The sequence below is a fragment of the Protobothrops mucrosquamatus genome, unplaced genomic scaffold (assembly GCF_001527695.2).
Source record: "Protobothrops mucrosquamatus isolate PMUCROS unplaced genomic scaffold, P.Mucros_1.0 scaffold_19, whole genome shotgun sequence".
Lineage (NCBI taxonomy): Eukaryota > Metazoa > Chordata > Lepidosauria > Squamata > Viperidae > Protobothrops > Protobothrops mucrosquamatus.
The window spans coordinates 1375184-1395106 of NW_015386095.1; the positions used below are offsets into that span (position 1 = coordinate 1375184).

The following is a 19923-nucleotide window of genomic DNA, read 5'->3' on the forward strand; positions in this document are numbered from 1 at the left end:
TCTGTGGGAGCGTACAGGTCGGTGGGAGGTAATCTGTGGCAAGAGGCGGTCTCGAAGGTAGCCAGGTCCGATGCCATGGAGCGCTTTAAAGATGATAGTCAGCACCTTGAAGCGCACCCGGAAGGCCACCGGCAGCCAATGCAGCTCGCGCAAAAGCGGCGTAACATGGGAGCGACGAGTCCCTCCCAACACCGCCCGCACGGCCGCATTTTGAACTAGCTGGAGCCTCCGGGTGCTCCTCAAGGGGAGCCCCATGTAGAGAGCATTACAGTAGTCCAGGTGGGAAGTGACAAGGGCATGAGTGACCGTGCGTAAGGCGTCCCGGGCCAGAAAAGGCCGCAACTGGTGAATCAGGCGAACCTGATAAAACGCTCCCCTGGTCACGGCCGCCAACTGGTCATCCAGTGTCAGCCACGAATCCAGGAGAACGCCCAAGTTGCGGACCCGATCAGTTGTTAAATGAATCACTGCGCTTGTTAAATTAGTACCACGGTTGTTAAGTGAATCTACCTTTCCCATTGATTTTGCTTGGGAGAAGGTTGCAAAAGCTGATCACATGACCCTGGGACACTGTAACCATCATAATATGAGTCAGCAGCCAAGCATCCAAATTTTGATTACATGGGAATAATAATAATAATAATAATAATAATAATAATAATAATAATAATAATAATAATAATAATAATAATAATAATAATAATAATAAAAAAGTTGGAAGGGACCTTGGAGGTCATCTTTGTGGCAGCCCCTGAGATATTGGAACACTGCTATCATGTCCCCCCTTGTCCTTCTCTTCATTAAACTAGACGTACCCAATTCTAACAGCCGTTCCTTATATGTTTTAGCCTCCAGTCCCCTAATCATCTTTGTTGCTCTTCTCTGTACTCTTTCTAGAGTCTCAACATCTTTTTTACATCATGGTGACCAAAACTGGATGCAGTATTCCAAGTGTGGCCTTACCAAGGCATTGTAAAGTGGTATTAATACTTCATGTGATCTTGATTCTATCCCTCTGTTAATGCAGTCTAGCAGTGTGTTGGCTTTTTTGGCAGCTTCAGCACACTGCTGGCTCATATGTAAGTAATTGTCCACTAGGACTCCGAGATCTCTCTCACAGTTACTACTATTGAGCAAGGTACCCCCTATACTATACCTGTACATTTGGTTTTTTCTTGCCTAAATGTAGAACCTTACTTTTTTCACCACTGAATTTCACTTTGTTAGATAGCGCCCAGTGTTCAAGTCTGTCCAGATCCTCCTGTATCTTAAGCCTGTCTTCTGGAGTGTTGGCTATTCCTGCCAGCTTAGTGTCGTCTGCAAATTTGATGAGTTCCCCATCTATCCCCTCGTCCAAATCGTTGATGAAGATGTTGAAGAGCACTGGGCCCAGAACAGAGCCCTGGGGCACCCTACTACACACTTCCCTCCATGTAGATGTGGTTCCATTGAGGACCACACGTTGAGTATGGCCAGTCAGCCAGCTACGAATCCATCTGGTGATGATGCTGTCTAACCCACATTTTTCTATCTTATCAAGTAGTAGGTTGTGATCTACTTTATCAAATCCCTTATTGAAGTCCAAGTAAATTATATCCACAGCATTCCTCTGATCCACTAATTTTGTCACTGCAATGGTCGTTTGAAAAATGATCATGTCACATTTTCAGTGCCGTTGTAACTTTGAATGGTCACTAAATGAACTGTTGTAAGTTGAAGACAACCTGTACAAATGAACAGATAATCCAATGTGCATTCCACTATGAGAATGCTGCTAAGACCTTTCTTGTCTGTGTATAGCTCATAAACAACCATTCTGATTATTGGTTTTTTTCCTTAAATGCACAAGTTTATTCATGGCAAAATACAAAGTTCTTTGAAACTCTATGAAGTAAAGGATTACTCTCTAATGTCCTTATTAAAGCAAAAAAAAAATACTGACAAAATAATGCCTTAACTAAAATGAAAACTAGAAACAACCTTGGGAAGAAACTATATACCTGGGAATAATACCAATTGTTATTTGTGCAAGGCTATAATTAATGGATTAAGTGGAGACCTACTAGTTTACTTTCATGACAGGCTGTAGTAAATGCCAGCAAAAAACTATTTTCAGTGTAACACCTGCAAATTTGAGATAGCTAAAGACTCAAATGGTCTGCTCATTATTGAATAGAATAGAATAGAATAATAACTTTATTGTCACTTTGAATGTACACTAATCAGCATACATTAAAATGAAATTTTGTTGTGACAAAAATAAATAAATAAATACAGAATTATGCGTATACCCACATATGCATATACCCACATATATTATATGACACAGAGAAACAACAGTCTAGTTCGGGTTATGTATACATAAGCGTAGTGAGAAAAAAATTGCTAACAGAACATCTAGATTCCACAAAGAAAGCATCACTAATCAATGTAAACATAACTGAATTACTTTAAAAAATTGATAAGAAAAAAAGATAAAATATTCAGTTTTGCTCAGCTGAAGCATGGAAGTCAGAACTTCAAGAAAGACGATGGTAAGTCAATGGAATAAGAATACAAAATTGTATAAAGTTCAAGGAACAGAGGTCCCAGTGATTAAAAGTGTTGCAGCAAAATGAAAAACACACCATTTTACTTTGTTATGACTTCTATGTTACTGCCTCCTAAATTTTAATATTTTTTAATTAACACAAATGGAATATGTGAAGCACAGTTTGCACCAATGCAATGATATCTTCTGAGGACCAGAAGCCATAGTATTTATTCCAGCAAAAAAAGTTGGTAAGAAATGGAACTCATGAATCTTTAATTCATGCAACTCTTTTAGTGTTCAAGAGAAATAAACCATCAGAATATCTCCCATTCCTTAGGATGCATATATTCCACATATCCAAGATGATAAAGAAGTGACTACAAGATTTAATTCTATCTTGCTTCAACTAAAGAGAACATGCATAGAGTATTGATAATTCCTTGGAGAAGAAAGCTGCTACTTCAGCCTACAAGATTAAAGATGAATGATCTGATGAAGCAGAATTCCAAGGTTTAACCTGAACATATTATGGTGGAAACCTAATGACATGTATTTATTTACAGCTTTTATTGTTTTAAATCCCACTTTTCTCCATGAATTCAAAAACAGACACACACACACACACAGTATTTCTTCCAATTTTTCCTCACAACAAAAGTACTATGGATTTAAAAATGGCTTAAAGTCATCCATTGAGATTGTATGATTGATGAGGGACTTGAATCTGGATCTTTCTTATCCTAATCTTGCACCTTAGCTATCAGAATTCATTGACCATTTTGGATAAATAAAATATTGGTAAATAGTGGCTAAGGTACTGGACTAGAAACCAGGAGACTGTGAATTCTAATCCTCCTTTCCGCATGAAACTGAACTGGGTAACTTTAGGGCAGTCACTCTCTCTCAACCCAACCCACCTCACACAATTGTTGTGGGGAAAATAGGAGTGAGGAGCATAAATATGTATGCTGCCTTGACTTGACTAAAAAAAGACAGAATAAAATAATAAAATAAAAATAAAATATTTCCATCTCTTAGTACAGTGGTTCTCAACCTGTGGGTCGGGACCCCATTTGGGGTCGATCGACCATTTCACGGGGGTCACCAAGCAAGGCTGTCCGCCATTTTTTTTGTCCGCCATTTTTCCCCCTTTTCCGGCGGGTGCCTTACCTCCCTTGGGCTGGGCCAGCTGGTGGTCGGCCTGCTCCGTCTCTGCCGCTTGCCAGCTATGCCTCGGCCGGCGCAGGGGGCGGAACCACACATGCGTGGCGCTCCCGGGCAGGGAAAGTCCTCGACTTACGATCGGTTGGGTAGTCCTCGACTTACGACCGGTTTAGTCCTCGACTTATGACCGGTTTAGTCCTCGACTTACGACCGGTTGGGGTCGCGGCATTAAAAAGGTTGAGAACCACTGTCTTAGTAGATCTCCAAGACCACTGTGTTTCCCCGAAAGTAAGACCTATCCCGAAAATAAGCCCTATCTTGATTTTGGGGGGTGGGCCTAATATAAGCCCTACTCCAAAAATAAGCTCTAGTTTTGGGGTGAGAAGCACACCTAAAAATCAAGATAGGGCAGGGGTGGAGCTGCCCCACATACCGTGCACCTGTTTACCATTGCAGCCAGGCCTCCCATGAATCGACACCTGCCTCGCCTCACTGGCTCACTTCCTCTGCGGCACCCCCTGGCCTTCATTTTGCCATCAGAGGCCTTCTGGAAAGGCCTCTGCAGCTGAGAACCGAGCTACAGATGAATCCATAGCTCAGTTCTCAGCTGCAGAGGCCTTTCCAGAAGGTCTCTGACAGTGAAAGTGGGGGGCATCGCGCACGTCAATCCGGACCTCCATTCTCAGTTGCAGTGGGTTTGCTGGTGGGGCTGTCAGTGCCGCCACTATGATGTGAGAAAAGACAGTGGAAAAGACAGTCCTCGAAAATAAGACCTGGTGCCTCTTTTGAAGGCAAAAAAATAAAAATAAAACTGGGTCTTATTTTCAGGGAAACATGGTAGTTTCATTTTCAAAAGAAGTTGAAAACGGGATTTCATCATACTTATTTGAATAGCATGCAGTTTTTACCTTTATAAGTATTAACAATGCAATTTGAGGCAAACACAGGTGGTTGTTGCTTAACAACACAACTGGTACCAGAATCTCAGTCACTGAGTGAAATGATCAAGTGAGCATCACATGACTGTCCACTTGATTCCTGTGCTCAATGACCACAACCCTGGCACTCCCAGTTGCACTTGTTAAGCAATCGTGAAGGTAGTTAAGTGAATGGAGTCCCAGATAAGGAATGCAGAGTATATCAGTACGGGTGGAGGCGACCCTGGGAGATTCTACTCAGGAGCTGAAAATCCTCCCTGCTAATTCAAGCAGCATTTTCAGCCCCCGAGGGAGAGACACTTGGGTGTATCCTACACCAGGCCTCTGAACATTTACCTCTCTCGTCCTCCATACCCCTTACTGCACTGCCTTTATGCTCAGAAGCTAAAAATCCTCCCTGCCAAAATCCAAGCAGGATTTTCACTCCTTGAATGACAAGAACCTCGCACACAGCCTCTATCAGGCCTCTCCTACCTGCTTGAGGCACCCTGCATTCTCTACTCTCTATTGAGAAGCTGAAAATCCTTAGATTTCTGCTCCCTTTTGCCTCTAGAGGCTGGTTGAAAAAATAATCAGGATTTAAGATCTGTCTGCTGTCCCCAATATGTGGAAGGGATACATTCAATAAAGGGCAGGAACAGAGTTCAGATCTTCAAATCAAAGCTCAGTTTTCCATCCCACCAAAAGAACTCAGCAGGCAGCCTTTTCAGCCAGTTCCAAGATGAAAGGGAGTCCTCTTAATAGGTGGAAACAGCTTGCAATCTTCCCTGCTGGATTTACTACTGACTTTTTTCTGCAGAGAAGATTGCAAGTGATGATCAAATAATCATGAGGTGCTTGACAACTGTCATAAGTGGGAACAGATTGCCAAGCACCCAGATTGTGATCACATGACTGCAGGGAGAGGTCAATATCTTACAACAGCCAGAAGTAATTTACTTTCCCAAGCTGTCGTATCTTTGAATGGTCATTAAATGTATAAATGTATAATAACTTAGATAGAATTCATTCATATAAATATATATGTACAATTATGCATTTGTTTATTCATCAATCATTTACACAGAAAAAAAATTACTAGAAAGTTCTTAATGTTTATATATCCAACTACTGATTTTCAAAACTGTAACTGTTACTCTGCTGATAAAAGACTAATAAATTATAGATAGCTTTGATAGAAATATCAAAGTTAAAGAATTACACAAAGGTAAATTTACAAAAGTAGGATTTGAATAGGGATTGAATGGAAAGAGAGAGAGATGATGGGGCAGAGAACGTAATGGCAAACAGCAAGTATATACTGTTAATATTTTATATAAAAGACTGAAAAAATTAAAAGCAAAATGGACCTATGGAAAGCTACAAAGAATCAACACTGGATGGAACCAATGGAGGAGATGGCATCTGGGTCAGACGAAAGCTGGGAAATATGGAAATCATTGAATAGATTGTGCATGGGTTCAATAAGATCCAGAGATACTGATGGCTTCTGCCCTTTGTGATTGTGGTGACATGCAAATAACAACATATATGTATATCTATCCTTTTTGTCCTGGTCAATCTCACTTGAGGACCTCATGGAAATACGACAGAACATAATTAATATTGCTTCTGGCCAAGATTTGTTTAACTTGTATATATTTTAATATTGTATTTTATGTTTTATATTTTATGTTGTATAGTATGCCTTATTTTAATTGTGATGCTTCTGACACAAATAAACAAATAGATCTTTTACCTGATTTTCCTGCTTAAAGGCATAAAGTTGTTCCTTTAGTTTTGTATTTTCCCTAGTTAATATATCTTTCTCTCTGCCAGTCTGATTAAGCTCACTATTAGCATCATCTAACATTTGGTGTAGTCTGCCAATATCTTGTTCATATTTGCATAATGCTTCAGTAGAATGCCTATGTAACAATAAAAAAACCACAAAATTTTCACACAAAATATTAGTAAATACCAATTCCACATGGATAAGAATATAACAACTGTGAATACAATGTCACACTTCTTCCATAATAGAAAGACTCTAATTTAAACAATTGTTTAAAACTGGCTTCTATTTACAGTTTTTAAAACTATGATACTTCAAATCCCTCTCTATACTGAGGAATCAAAAAATATTAACAGATGATAAATACAGAATAAATGAAGTTGTTAAATAGTAATTCTAGCATTATATATTGAGCTAATGCAAATATTTAGGTGGAAAATCTAAATTTAGAATTCTGAATCTTACTTTGATGAATGTTCCATGTCAGAAAGAATACCTTTCAGATCTAAAATTGTCTTCTCCTTGAAAATAAATTAAAATTTCTCTTTAGTTAGTAAAAAGAGATGAATGAAACAGACAAAAACTTAGATGTTTCTTTTAATTAAAACATTTTTTCATAACAGTTATCAGATTAAGAGTGCAATAACATGTAGATTTGCATAGCACATTTTTTTCCACAATTATGGATTTACTGCCAATAATAACTATTGCTTTTTCTCTATATTGGTTTGACAAAAATTGGAATGTGTAGCTGATTTGAAAAGAAAAAGAAAAAAATTATTTCAAACTGAACCAGATTCAAGAAGCACTATCATTACAATTCAGCAAAACATGACATTTATCATATAGTTAGCTGCCACATCCAGGCTTTTAAAAAATAATGTAGAAAGGGGAAATCTGGATCAACATCTTATCACAGAGAAGGTTTTAATCTTTCATCTTTTGATATAGTCCCAAACAAATCAAAACCTTGGATCTCTTATTTGATACTGAAGCCCCTTATTTATAATAGTTCAAGTTGAACAGAAAAAATCTTCTAATTCAATTCTCCTGTTCTCTAAATTTTTTTAGCACTACAGACTGCCACCTGAAGTCATTCTAAGTTAGATTATTGCCAAAAAGCATATATAGAGTAAAATAGTGTTGCTATGTTTCAGATACAAACTGAAACATGGTTGTTCTGATAGAAGTGATTTGGATGAATGTAAGTTCAGGAGAGGTTTCCTTGTGACAACGTATAAATGTATCAGCTAAAGGGATGTAGGTGATGAAGACAAGGTATGTACCATGAATATTGAAGGGGCAAGTGGATCAGTGGGATATACTGAACTGGACATCAATAACAACTGAGAGTGATTGCAGTAAAAGTCCTGGAAAGATTGGGTACCAGTGGGAGATGCAGTATTGGATCATCAATGTTTGTTGAAGGTAGGTAAAGGAGAGAGAGAACTACTGCATGTTAAGAAGTGCAGGGACAACATAGATGTCATGTGAAGAAAAATGGGGAGGGAAATGACATCGGCCTTGCCCTATTTGCTCTGCAAAATCTCTCCAGATTTTGTTTCATCTGAAACCTTAAACAGCCAAAACATTCTGGTTTTGTTTCTGTTGAACAGCAGATAACTGGAAATGGATTGGCAGGACATGCAGAAGTAATGGTTTTTTTTCATCTGGAACAAAACCTGTGTTCTGTTTGGTGCATAGCCTTGAGAACACCTAAATTTAGAATAATTTGTAACCCTGAAGTTGTACTATATAAAGATTTTAGGTATTCTCAACTACAGAGATTATAACTAATCTTCATATTTTGGATAAATGTTTTCCAATAGTACAATGACTAACTAGTTTCATTTTACATTTACTGAGCACAAATATTATATCATGTGTTGCATAAAAACTGGCCACAAGAATGGCCATTTTTAAAAAATGAGAAAAAAGGCTGTTTTAAGAAAAGTTATACTGTTTTAATACTTCCTAAATAATAATAATGTTCTGGAATCTAAGAGAATTTTTAAATGTGTACATAATTTGCATATAAATATATATTTTTGAACAATCCTAAAAGTCAGCAATAATCAGAATGTGAATTCATAAACGTGCATATTAAATCAACGTATTGAAATATAATTGTTCCAATTTCTGTTATCACTGTGTTCACACAATGCTCAGACAGTTTAAAAAATGAGTTATATGTTTTATTTTGATTGATCTATTGATTATATATGCTTTGAAAAACATTTTTCTAAAAATAAAGTTCTCTCAATAATTCACAAAATTACGAACATATAAAAATAGTATTAATCAAAACTACAGAGGCATTCACATATTTAAACTTACTTTAATAGCCAAGCTTTCTTCAAATGTAAGAATTTTTTCTCTTTTATCTTCTAGAAGATCTTGTAAAGAATCCTTTTCTGCCTCCAACTCAGTTATTGTATCATTAAGAGTACAAATATGTCCTTGTTGCTCCAGGCTTTCTTTTGAAAGTTGTTCTGAAAACAAAATAATGAACCAATTTATGAATCAATTTAATATAGAGGCTGATCAAGAAAAGCTCAGAAGCGTACATTTTACCTGGCCAGGGTGAGATGGGGGACATCAAGATAGTTTCTGTGCACACAATAAAAGAATTCAATCAAATGGTTGCCATTTTGATTTTTTTGACATTTCCCATTGCCCTAGGAATGCTTCTGTATGAAACCAAAATTTTTGTTTGGAAGCTATGGTTTGGTGGTACAGGCAGTCCTCAACTTATGACCATTCATTCAGCAACTGTACTGAAAAAATGGACTTTCAACCTATGCTCAAAGTTACAGGCAATGCAGCACCCCCATCATCACACAATCAAAATTCAGGCACTTGGCAGCCCACTCGTATTTATGACTGCAGGAACAATACAACCCCCTCACCATCTATCTCCTCTACCAATCTATGCATAACTCTATGCCCATTTGGATATCCTGCACAGTGGCATTAGACAGTGGCAGCACTGGGGCTGAAGCTGAAGTAGAGGCCTGGGGCCTTCAGCAGTTTCAGCCAGCTGCCACTATCCCCAGACCTCTACTTCAGCCCTTGCCTTTGCCACTGAGAAGTGCTTCCTCAAGCCCCACACCCCTGGCCTTTGCCACCTTATGCTGTTCTCAAGCTGCGTATCCCATCAGCTACATGTGCCACACCTTCCTTAAGCTGTCTTCATGTTCTTTCCCCAAGCAATCCTTTTGCAAGCTGGCCTCCTGTTTCTTCTGCAAGATGGTATCCCTTTCTCACAATTTTTTAGAAACCTTTTTCTTTTCCCCAGGTCTTGCAAGAATGAGACTTCAGCTCGAGAATGGCAGGAGACCCGTTTTTGTGCATGATTTGGAGAATGATATTTCTGAAACATTGAGGTTTCCAAAACATCATTCAGTATGTTCTCTAGCCCAATTCAGAATGTTGATTATCATTTATATAGTTCAAGTTCAGGCTTTCTAAGGAGCTGCCTGCTGCTATATATTTCTGATTTCCATAAAACTAAATTTGCTCTCAAAAGGCCTGTGAATTCTTTCCCACTAGCCACTTTGCAGCAAATAAACATTTTGTTTACATGTTTAAATCTAGAAAGAACAACTGACAGAGACTGGTCACTTCCCATTAGCATTTCATAGCATCATCTAGATTTATTTAACCATTCTTGTGCTAAATTGTCTCCAATGAGGACAAACTTTGTAATATCACTGGATAATGCTATTAAGTCATTAATTGGCCATTAACATGTTACTAAGTTAAAACAATTTGGTAGAAACATACATCGAATATCCTTAATGTTTAAGAACTTATAAAGTACTGTACATATGATCCAGCATGGATCTTGCAGAGACCACACTTGTTTGCCAGTTTGGTGGAGCTTTCTGGTAGGCTACACTAGATGAACTATACTGGCAGCAGACCCACAAACATTGTTAGTCAAATGGCAAAACAAGATGATAGAAAGCATGAATTTGTTGCCATACTAATGACAATACTTCCTTTTCTTCAGCAAAGTAAGAGATTGTCAATCTCTTCTTTACAAAAACCCACATCTTAATCAAACTACAAATGTTGCTGAATTTCAATACCAGCAGTCCAAACAGCAGGAGCTGGATTTCAGCAGGATCTGCTGGAAAACCTGTAGGCAATTATTCATAAACTACCAGGCATCAGTGAATAGATTGGAGGATTATTTCAGAGCTGTTTAATGAGAGAAGAACAGAAATCTAAACTTGAGAAAAGACGGCAATGGCTCAGAAGATGACTTAACTCTTTGCTCAACAAAGATCAGAACAATCATGGAAAAAGTTAGTCTAGCAGTTTAAAACACTTGGAATATCCTACTTATAGGTATAAATGCAAATTATTGATATTGCTATTACTGAATAGAAGGAACTATTAAAGAAATATATTTTTATAAAAATTACATGAAAATTACTATTCAAATACACACAATTCTTAGAATCTACTGTGAGGATCATTCAGTGTAAACATACAATATACAACTTCTCTAAAATCAAGAGTTAAAAAGTAAAACAACCTTCCTCAACTTAGATCCTTGAGTTGCAATAACATTATAATTCCAGAATTCCTAGCCAGTTTTCTCATGCTGAGAATTCTAACTAGAGATTCTGTGATCTGTATTTTAAATACCATAAGACTAATCTAAATCAATTGAAATTTGCTTTTGTAGTCAGCAATTTCACCATCACTAAATATATCTGCATCCCTACCTGCTACCTGTTCATTATTCTTAGAAGAAAGTTCTTAAATGAATATCTAATGTTAAGTGAGAAAACACATTTTAATAAAGACATATTGTAAATATGTAGCTTTGGCAACCACTTTTGAATAAAATGTGGGAAGATAAATAAATAAATAATAAAAATCACAGCACTTTTACTGTAAAAAGTAGCTCTATTGAAAAGTGTCTCCTTTTGCCCTAGGAAAATTATAAATCAAATTAAAATAAATTTGAAAAACAAGTATTTAATATTATTTTAATAAAATTGTATTTATTTCGTTTTTACATCACTAAAAAAATCAAATTTGATTTTTTTTTAGAAAAATAATATGACTTAAGATGACAGGAGGAAAGAGCATCAGCACATGTTATTAGTTCAGTCTTCTGAATTGTACGTATGTTAATAGCAAATTATGTATACTTTTCTGGTGCTTTCATCAATAAAATCTAAGCAGCTAACAAAAAATTAGTATATAACATCTACAACAAAATGATAAATCTCAATAAAATATATAAATATAATCCAACATTTAATAACAGTAATAATAGCAACCAATGCCATCATACATCTCCAAGAAGAATTGGAGATTGGCTGACAGTTGCCCAACACAGCTAAATTCAAGGCCAGCTCCTTGTGCATCTGGCACCTCTACCTCCCATCAATCTTTCACCACGGCCTGGAGCTAACCTGTACTAGTCAGCTAGCGCAAGAACCAAGCTTACCAGTGACAGAGCTCACCTCACCAAAGATTGTCTACTCCCTCAGGATCAATTTTTTCCCAGGTGACAACATAAGATGTTGCCCTCATCAATTCTTTGGACTTTAACCACATAGCTTCATACTTCAAATGAGAGTGATTAAGATGATCAACTAACATATTTCAGTAGCAATGTAATAATTCTTTAACAATGTTTTAATAATATGCTGAATATTTTATGATGATTATTATTAATTTACTATATTTAATTCATTTTATATCTTATTCTTTTTATTGTGAGGCATTTCTGTATCATTTTTTGATATAAAATCAAGGCATCCATCTATACAATGAATCCAATAAAAGAGCTCTTTCAAGGGTTTTAAAGGAAAATTCTTAGTAAACGAATTTGCAATTCACATATAATAAAAGTGATATGTTTAAAGCTAAAAACAAGTTTTTATTTAAAGATGTTATTTAAACATACCAATTTTTTCATCCAAACACATAATTTTTTCTTGAGTAAGTTGTAATTCATGTTTTTTCTTTGAAAGTTGTCGTTCTGCTTCTGTAAAGTTATGTTCTATCTTTTCATTCAGTATGCTGAAAATAAGACATTTAAATTAATCTTTGCACCCAAATAAGCAGTACCCATAAAAATAACTTAGTGATAATGACTATATCATCGCTTACAACAGAATAGTTTCAGACATAAGATACTTTAGTGGTTTACAATATCATTCAGTCATTGCTGTTGTAAAGTATCAGTAACAGATTCAGGCTTTTTGCTACCAGAGTGGTGACTGGATGATGCTATAAATTGATAGTGCCACAAAACGTCTAAAAAAGGAAGTCATCCTTAATATTCAAGTTAGGCACCTATATATTTAGAACTACAGTATGAAATGAGCTCCCGCAATTAACAAATATATATATATTCACATTTTTAGATCAGACAATTTTTTTAATTGTATCTAGGCCTAAATTAAATGAATAACATACATACATGATTATTTCAATCTATTTTCTTTACCTTAGTGAAGCATTAGTTGCTTTCTGTCTATTAAGTTCACTTTCAGAATCTGCTGCCCTTCTTGCCAATATTTTCATCTCCCTTTCTACAGACTCAATAGCATCCTTCAACAGTGCTATCTTCGATATTTGTTCTAATCGTTCATTGTCAAGCTGATAAAGAATCATTAAGAAGTACAGTTATTTCACTTTCATCTGACTACTTCAAATTTGGCATTCCTAATTTTTTTTATAGAAGAAAAGGTCTTTTTCTAGAGTAACAAAGTAAATTCCTCTAAAAGCAGTCTTCCCATCAAAATTACTTTTATGATAAACGTTGGGGACTAATATTTATTTTAGAAAAAGCTCCTTGCATTAAATTACTATAGGCTACCATGGTAGAATATTTGGCCAAGTATTCTGCTGGCAGAGGATATTGTTCCCGCCCTGAGTCCTCCGGGAGAAGGGCGGGGTACAAATATAATAAAATTCAAAATTCAAATTCAAATTTGTTCCTCAGTTTCTCCATCAGTTGTAAATGATGGTATCTAGAGAGATGGAATTTCACATCCAAGAGTTTAAAAAGAGCACTCCAAAGATCTGCTATGAATTGCGGATTTCTATCAGAAATCAAATGATTATCCAAGCTATCATTTTGTAAAACTTATTGAAATCACATACAGGCAGACACAGAAAGGAACCCATGACAAGGAATGAAATGGGCTGATGGTATGCAGTCTTTTCATACATGACAGGTCATTGTAAAGTCCAAACAAACTATTCCAAGGCCCTTATGTGGAGGGAAGAGGCTTTGAATGGCAATATATAAGCCACAGAAAAGAGAATGAGGACATTTGGGCTGGTCCCATGACAAGAGTTGCAACATTTCTTTCCTCAGTTCAGTCATTCCAGCACAATTGTGTCTGCTCCCAGCAAAAAAAGAGTGTGTGTGTAATGGAAATAGATTTACTAAGATAATCTATGCCTGCAAATAAGAATATGTCAGCTGTTTTGCTGAACACAGCTCCCAATGTTTCACTGGAAGTTTTTAAGAAGAAACTGGACAGCCATTTGTCCGAAATGGTATAGGATTTCCTGCCTGAGCAGGGGGTTGGACTAGATGACCTCCAAGGTCCCTTCCAACTTTATCATCATCATCATCATCATCATCATCATCATCATCATCATCATCATCATCATCATCATCATTATTATCTTTATAATCCAATGCGTTTCCAATTCCAAAGCACCATTAAAAGCAGCATTTTATAATATTTCTTCTATCCAGGGGTCTTACAATTATCAGCTAGTCAGATTTAGAGTCCAGAATGTTTCACCACCTAGGAGCTTTCCAATAAATCCCCCCTAGAAGATTAGCCAAAAGTCAAGGTTTTTCTTTCTCTGCAAACAATTCTTAAGCTTAGAAATCACAGCTCAGTAAATATTTATAATCCCAGAAGGTCAGCAGTTTGTAAAACAAATATAGACAGCCCAGTGTATTTTCTTTCCTCTGTTCCCAGCTGTTTTCTATTTGGTGAGGTCACTGAGGTTCAAAGGAACAAGTTGTTATTTCTTGGCGTCTTGCCAATTTCTGAGTCAATGCAGCTATTGTTCTATGCTCTAATCCTCCACTATATGTCAGTAGCCATTCTTTTTAAAGCAAAAAGTTATTTTCTTGTAATTTCATCAATACTGTTTCAGATGTAAAGTCTTAACAGTTTTCATGATTTTCAGATTTATCCAGACTGTAGTATTATTAAATTCATTTCAATATATTTCTTTCCCCCATAAAAAGTAAGTCGCCACTTCCATCTATGGAAGGGTGGGGATGTGATCCCCTTCCTTCTCACTTTCGGAGCATTTTTTTTACTTCTTGGGGATCTTTTCTAGGAAATCAGTTACAAAATAGAAGAGAGAAGATCGACATTCTCACCCAATTCCAAGCATACTGTTCACGGTTGTTCTAGTTAATCCTTTTGGACTTCGCCTGCTGGTAGCTTAGGCTAGTCACTGGTGTGCAGCTAGCCTTTCTCCTGTCAGGTTGGAGGGCTTTCCCTGGATCAAACGGATTGATCGCCGTCTTTCCGTGACCCATGGGGGTCCCTCCTTCCTTGTCACCTCTCCGGGGCAACTTTAGACCCATTTAGGGTACCCTGGCAGAGCTAAACCAGCCATGGGGTGCAGAGCTCCGCAATCCCTTGTCCGTGTGCTACGGCACAAAACTGGAAGGTTTGTTGAGCTTCAGAATTTCACTTAAAGGAATTGCCTTTCTGGTAGGATGCTCAATAGTGTGAGTTACAGAATTAGGAATAAGTATATAATCAATATACTGCCAAGACCAAGAGGTTCTTTTCCAATATCTGAACTATATTATCCACAAGTTCAACCACACAACAACAAAGATAGCTAAATGTGTACACCTCTTTCATACAAATTCATACAAGTTGTTGAATGTTTATATAGCTGCCAAGTGTAGCCTGAGAATTGATTTCTCTTAGGTTGTTATATATACTTTAGGTATAAAGTTAATCTTGACGCCTGATGATTGCCTGAAGAAGTACATATATTTTTCTTGGCAATGTCTTTGGAAGTGGTTTGCCATGTCTCAAGGCTGAAAGTGAGTAGCCTAATGAGTTTCCATGCCTAAGGCAGGAGTAGAACTTGGACCCCCCCCCCTTATACTTCTAATCCAGCGCCTGAAACATTAGACCAAACTGGCTTAAAGCTCTTGGCTTGCTTGTCATAATTAATGAAGTTGTACAAAAAGGTATTTCAATATATCTTACCAAGTTGTTATATTCATACATTTTAGCTACTGATGCCAACATTTATCAATATATTTCAAGAACATTTTTCTTACGCTTTGAATATTTAATTCCAGCTCCTCAATTCTCTGTTCCAGGTGAGCCTTTTCGTTCAATGCAGTGTCTTGTGCAATCTATGAAACAAAAATCATTAAATTATTTTTCAGTATCCTAAATTTTAATTTAGTAGATTAAATCTTTGGGAATATGGTATAACATGCATATTTTACTTAAATGAGCTTGGATAAAAAGTCAAACCTTTAACCTCTCTCTCAAGCTATCACGTTCAGCGGCCATCCTTCGAAAATCAGAAATGGCTGCATCCCTTTCTGTTTCCACACGTCTCAATACAGCCTGAACAGTTACTGCAGTTGTAGAAGCTTTGGGGATTTTCATAAGTTCTTTTCTTTGTTGATTTACTTCCTCCTGTGCCTGGTGTTTAAAATTAATATTTAGGCATCTATTTGTGTTAAGTATTTACTGAATATTTAACTTATTAACAGATCTGATCCTAGACATTTGGTGGTTGACCTGAAAACTAAAACTCTTCCCCATAATTTGTACATAATTTGACTTAAGAGATAATAATGATAATAATGATGATAAAGTTGGAAGGGACCTTTTTTTTCTTCAATAACAGTAATAGATCTACTTCTGCCATAACAAGGACTAGCAAATTTAGGAGATGCAGGGAAAGATGCACCCATAGCCCTATTCTTCAGCATTATCTGTTCCCTTCTAGGATTTAAAAGTTAGGGCATCTGCTGATTGGGTATAACATACATTAGGAAATCACATAAATTCAAAATATATTATGTGAATATTATCTATAATATGAGATAAAAATGTAAATTTAATAAAAGATAACTATATGAGCTAAAGACTATGGGACTGCATGGTCTGTTGTTTGCTACAAGAAAGATATAAATTGGTTTCCCTAAAATCAGGGGAAGAAGCATTAGTCTTAACACATCTACCTATCTGTGTACGTATTGCAAGCTATTCCTCTATCTTTCTTTTGGCATAGGAACTGCTTATAGCAATTTTTCTACATGGTTTTATTCCTCATACTCAAAATCCAAAGGATAAAGGATGGTATAACATAGGTCTATCAGTGACAGTTACAATAAATAATGACATCTGTATTCAAAGGCAGTCTACTATTGAATATAAGTTGTTGATAAATACAAATTCATGGAGATCTTTCCCTTCTAACTTATTAATAACAGTCTTGTCAAAAAATAATCTGACTAGCTACTGTGGAAAAAGTTGCTAAATAAAATAAACCCATTATCTTAAAAACAAGGGATATTTTATGTATTTTTTTTATCTCATTAGGGTTTCTACATAAGACCACAGGAGAAAGATAACTTCTGTAAATTTATCACTCACTGCATCTTTTACTTTCCTAATTTATGAATCATTTCCTTATCAGCAATGCACGAAGTATTATACATCCTCATATAAGACAAATATGGAGGGAAAAATCCAAAAGAAAGAACATAATTTACAAAACTTGTTTCCTTTGTACAAAAAAAAATCAAACCATCAAAACACCAGAAGAGCAAAACAGTTTAACGTTGGTTAAAATATAAAGCTACAGAGATATCTTCAGACAGGGATTCCAAAATGTAGGGAGTGTTATTGACAATTCCAACTTATAATACTATTTATCTTAGGGGAAGGCAATACCTATAAGGCTATTTGAGATTATCCTAAATACTTAGCAGACATTTTATAATATATTGAAACTTATATAATCCTTTGTAATATATCAAAAATTGTTTTTACCAAAATGCTTTATCCAAAAATTACCTGATCATAAAGACAAACAGCTTTGTCTCTTTCTGCCATGAGAACTTTGATATTCCCCTGGAGTTCTGTTATGTGACGTTGATATTTTTCCAGCATTGTCTTAAACTCATCACGTTCTATCAAAATTTGCAGATATTCTTTATCACAGTGACTTCCCTAAATGTTTAATGGAGATAAAATGTCCATTGCCAAATATTTTAAATTTACTATAAGATTCTATATTTACATTTTGAAATTCTTTCTTTTTTGGAAGGGAGAACTGTACATAAATTTAGTTTGCAATATTCCAAATTTCAAACTATTTAAACATTTTTATTAATTTCATAATTCTTTTACCATAAGTAAGTATATGTTTTAAATGGATGATTTGAAATATATATAGCTCTTACTTATTTATCATAAAGGAAAAATGAGCAAATGTCATGTATTTCTTCCAGTTGCCAATAGCACAATAATTCTCTTGCTAAACCATCACCAATCTATCCTTGCAATACAGGCAATTATGATTAAAGAGAGTAGGTAAGTTCTTACTACTTAGGTAAGTAGGATAGCTAAATTTTGTACATATTGGGATGGAAACTGAAAGGTAAGCAGTGTCTGATCTGGCTATGCCATCAGAGAATTCCATAGTTATAAAACAAATTGAAGTAAATTTAAAAATTATGTCTCAGAAGAAGGCATTATTAACAAACCACATCAATAGTGTTGCCAAGAAAACTATATGGATATATCCTTCAGTTTGCCAAAAATCAAGTAAGCTTGAAGACTTTACATTATTATATAAATTCATTGGAGAATAAAGTCTATTTAATTTTTAAATCTTATGACTTCAATATAATTAAGCAATAAAAATTAAATTCATACTTTCTGTATTTTAGAAAACAAAAATATATACCTGAATTGGGGAGGAAACCTTTGAAATAGAACAAGACGGGCTGCGCTTAGGACTTGTACTTCGATACATCTTCTTCAACTGTTCTGCTTCAGATTTATAATAATCTTTCTGTTCTTCTATTGTTTTTATAAAATTGTGGAGCTTTTCGTCTGACTTTTCAACATCCAAGGTTGCCTTTTATGTGCATGTGAAAAAACACAATTACTAAATCCCATGTTTATACTTTTACAGAAATTCTCTGCATAAGAATCTAAATATTTTATTTACTTTTAATCCAAAGTTGTCATATTTTTTTTAAATTATTAGTTGTATGAATTTGTTAAGTAAAGGCTGACAAGAGAAAACAAAACAAATTCCACTGAATGGTAAATAATGAATGTTAATATTTAATCTAAAAATTTAACAGAATCGACCAAATTTATTTTTTTAATTGAAGAATGAAGTTTCTATTCTATTCTATTTATTCTATTCTATTCTATTCTACTCTACTCTACTCTATTCTCATATGAATTTCCTAGGAAAATTTCCTAAAAAGCCATGATGATCATAAAATTGAAAGTTGTGAAAAGAGACATTATTACCTGTATAAATTACTTAACATGTATATCATCCACTATTTTGCTCATGCTGTGTTACTTTCATATCTCATTCTTTCATGTTCTTCCAGCAAGACCAGACTTGGAATCTGGAGTTCCTCTTGGACACCCAACTCCTGGAGTAGCAGGTAGAGGCTCTGGCCTGGAATGCCTTCATTCAGTCTGAGCTGGTATGTTAACTGCAGTCTAATCTGCATGCACTGAAGCAAGTCACTTATGACCTTCTCATTTCTCATTTGGATTACTGTATTACAATTCATTCTACATAAGGCTACCCTTAAAAATCAACCAGAATGAATGTTTATATAATAAAAATATCATTTTATATATCATTTTATTCAGCACTCTGGTGTTTTTATTTTATTTTTACCTGATCTTTTAGCATTTCTACTATTATATTATATTTATAGTTTTCATCTATATGCTGATGAGATAATTTAATTCTCTTTAATTAGTTATTGTGGAGTTTGTGTTATGAGTCTATACTATTCATAGCTTTACAGTATCCTAAACCTTTTAATGAAATAATTTAAATGTCAAGTAAAATAAGTATCAGTTTTAAAACACAAGTAAAATAATATATATGAGCAAAGGAAAGACATGTAAAACTTACAGATTTAAGAATGCTGACCGTATGTTCCAATTTTTTAATAGTATTTTGTTGGCATTTAATCTGAGACTAGAAAGAAAAAATATTTAACTATTTACATGACAATAATGTATTGCAATTACTCCATAAGGTGAAATAGCAATATGGGCTATGGTGAAATACCAGATATGTAGCAAAGATAGAAATAATGGGCTCACTTCCCTCATCCCTGCAGAAATCACATATTTACATATTTTTCATTGAAAAGCAATCACTCTATATAAAACTATGCATGCATATCTTAAATCATGGATACAATAATCTTACAATGTAATTAGAACAATACAGATATTCTG

General features: G+C 35.4%; 1 protein-coding gene across 1 annotated transcript in view; it reads right to left on the minus strand.

Annotated features, from left to right (window-relative positions):
- Nucleotides 1-19923, minus strand: part of TSGA10 (testis specific 10) — a 44001-nt gene that overhangs the window by 16972 nt on the left and 7106 nt on the right. The window contains exons 4-13 of the mRNA XM_015831374.1: nt 19592-19657; nt 18383-18556; nt 17488-17643; nt 15931-16104; nt 15729-15806; nt 12891-13042; nt 12345-12460; nt 8747-8901; nt 6875-6930; nt 6374-6542 (exon numbers count right to left, since the gene is read on the minus strand). Coding sequence (XP_015686860.1) covers nt 6374-6542; nt 6875-6930; nt 8747-8901; nt 12345-12460; nt 12891-13042; nt 15729-15806; nt 15931-16104; nt 17488-17643; nt 18383-18556; nt 19592-19657 — 1296 coding nt within the window. The remainder of the gene's footprint in view (nt 1-6373; nt 6543-6874; nt 6931-8746; nt 8902-12344; nt 12461-12890; nt 13043-15728; nt 15807-15930; nt 16105-17487; nt 17644-18382; nt 18557-19591; nt 19658-19923) is intronic.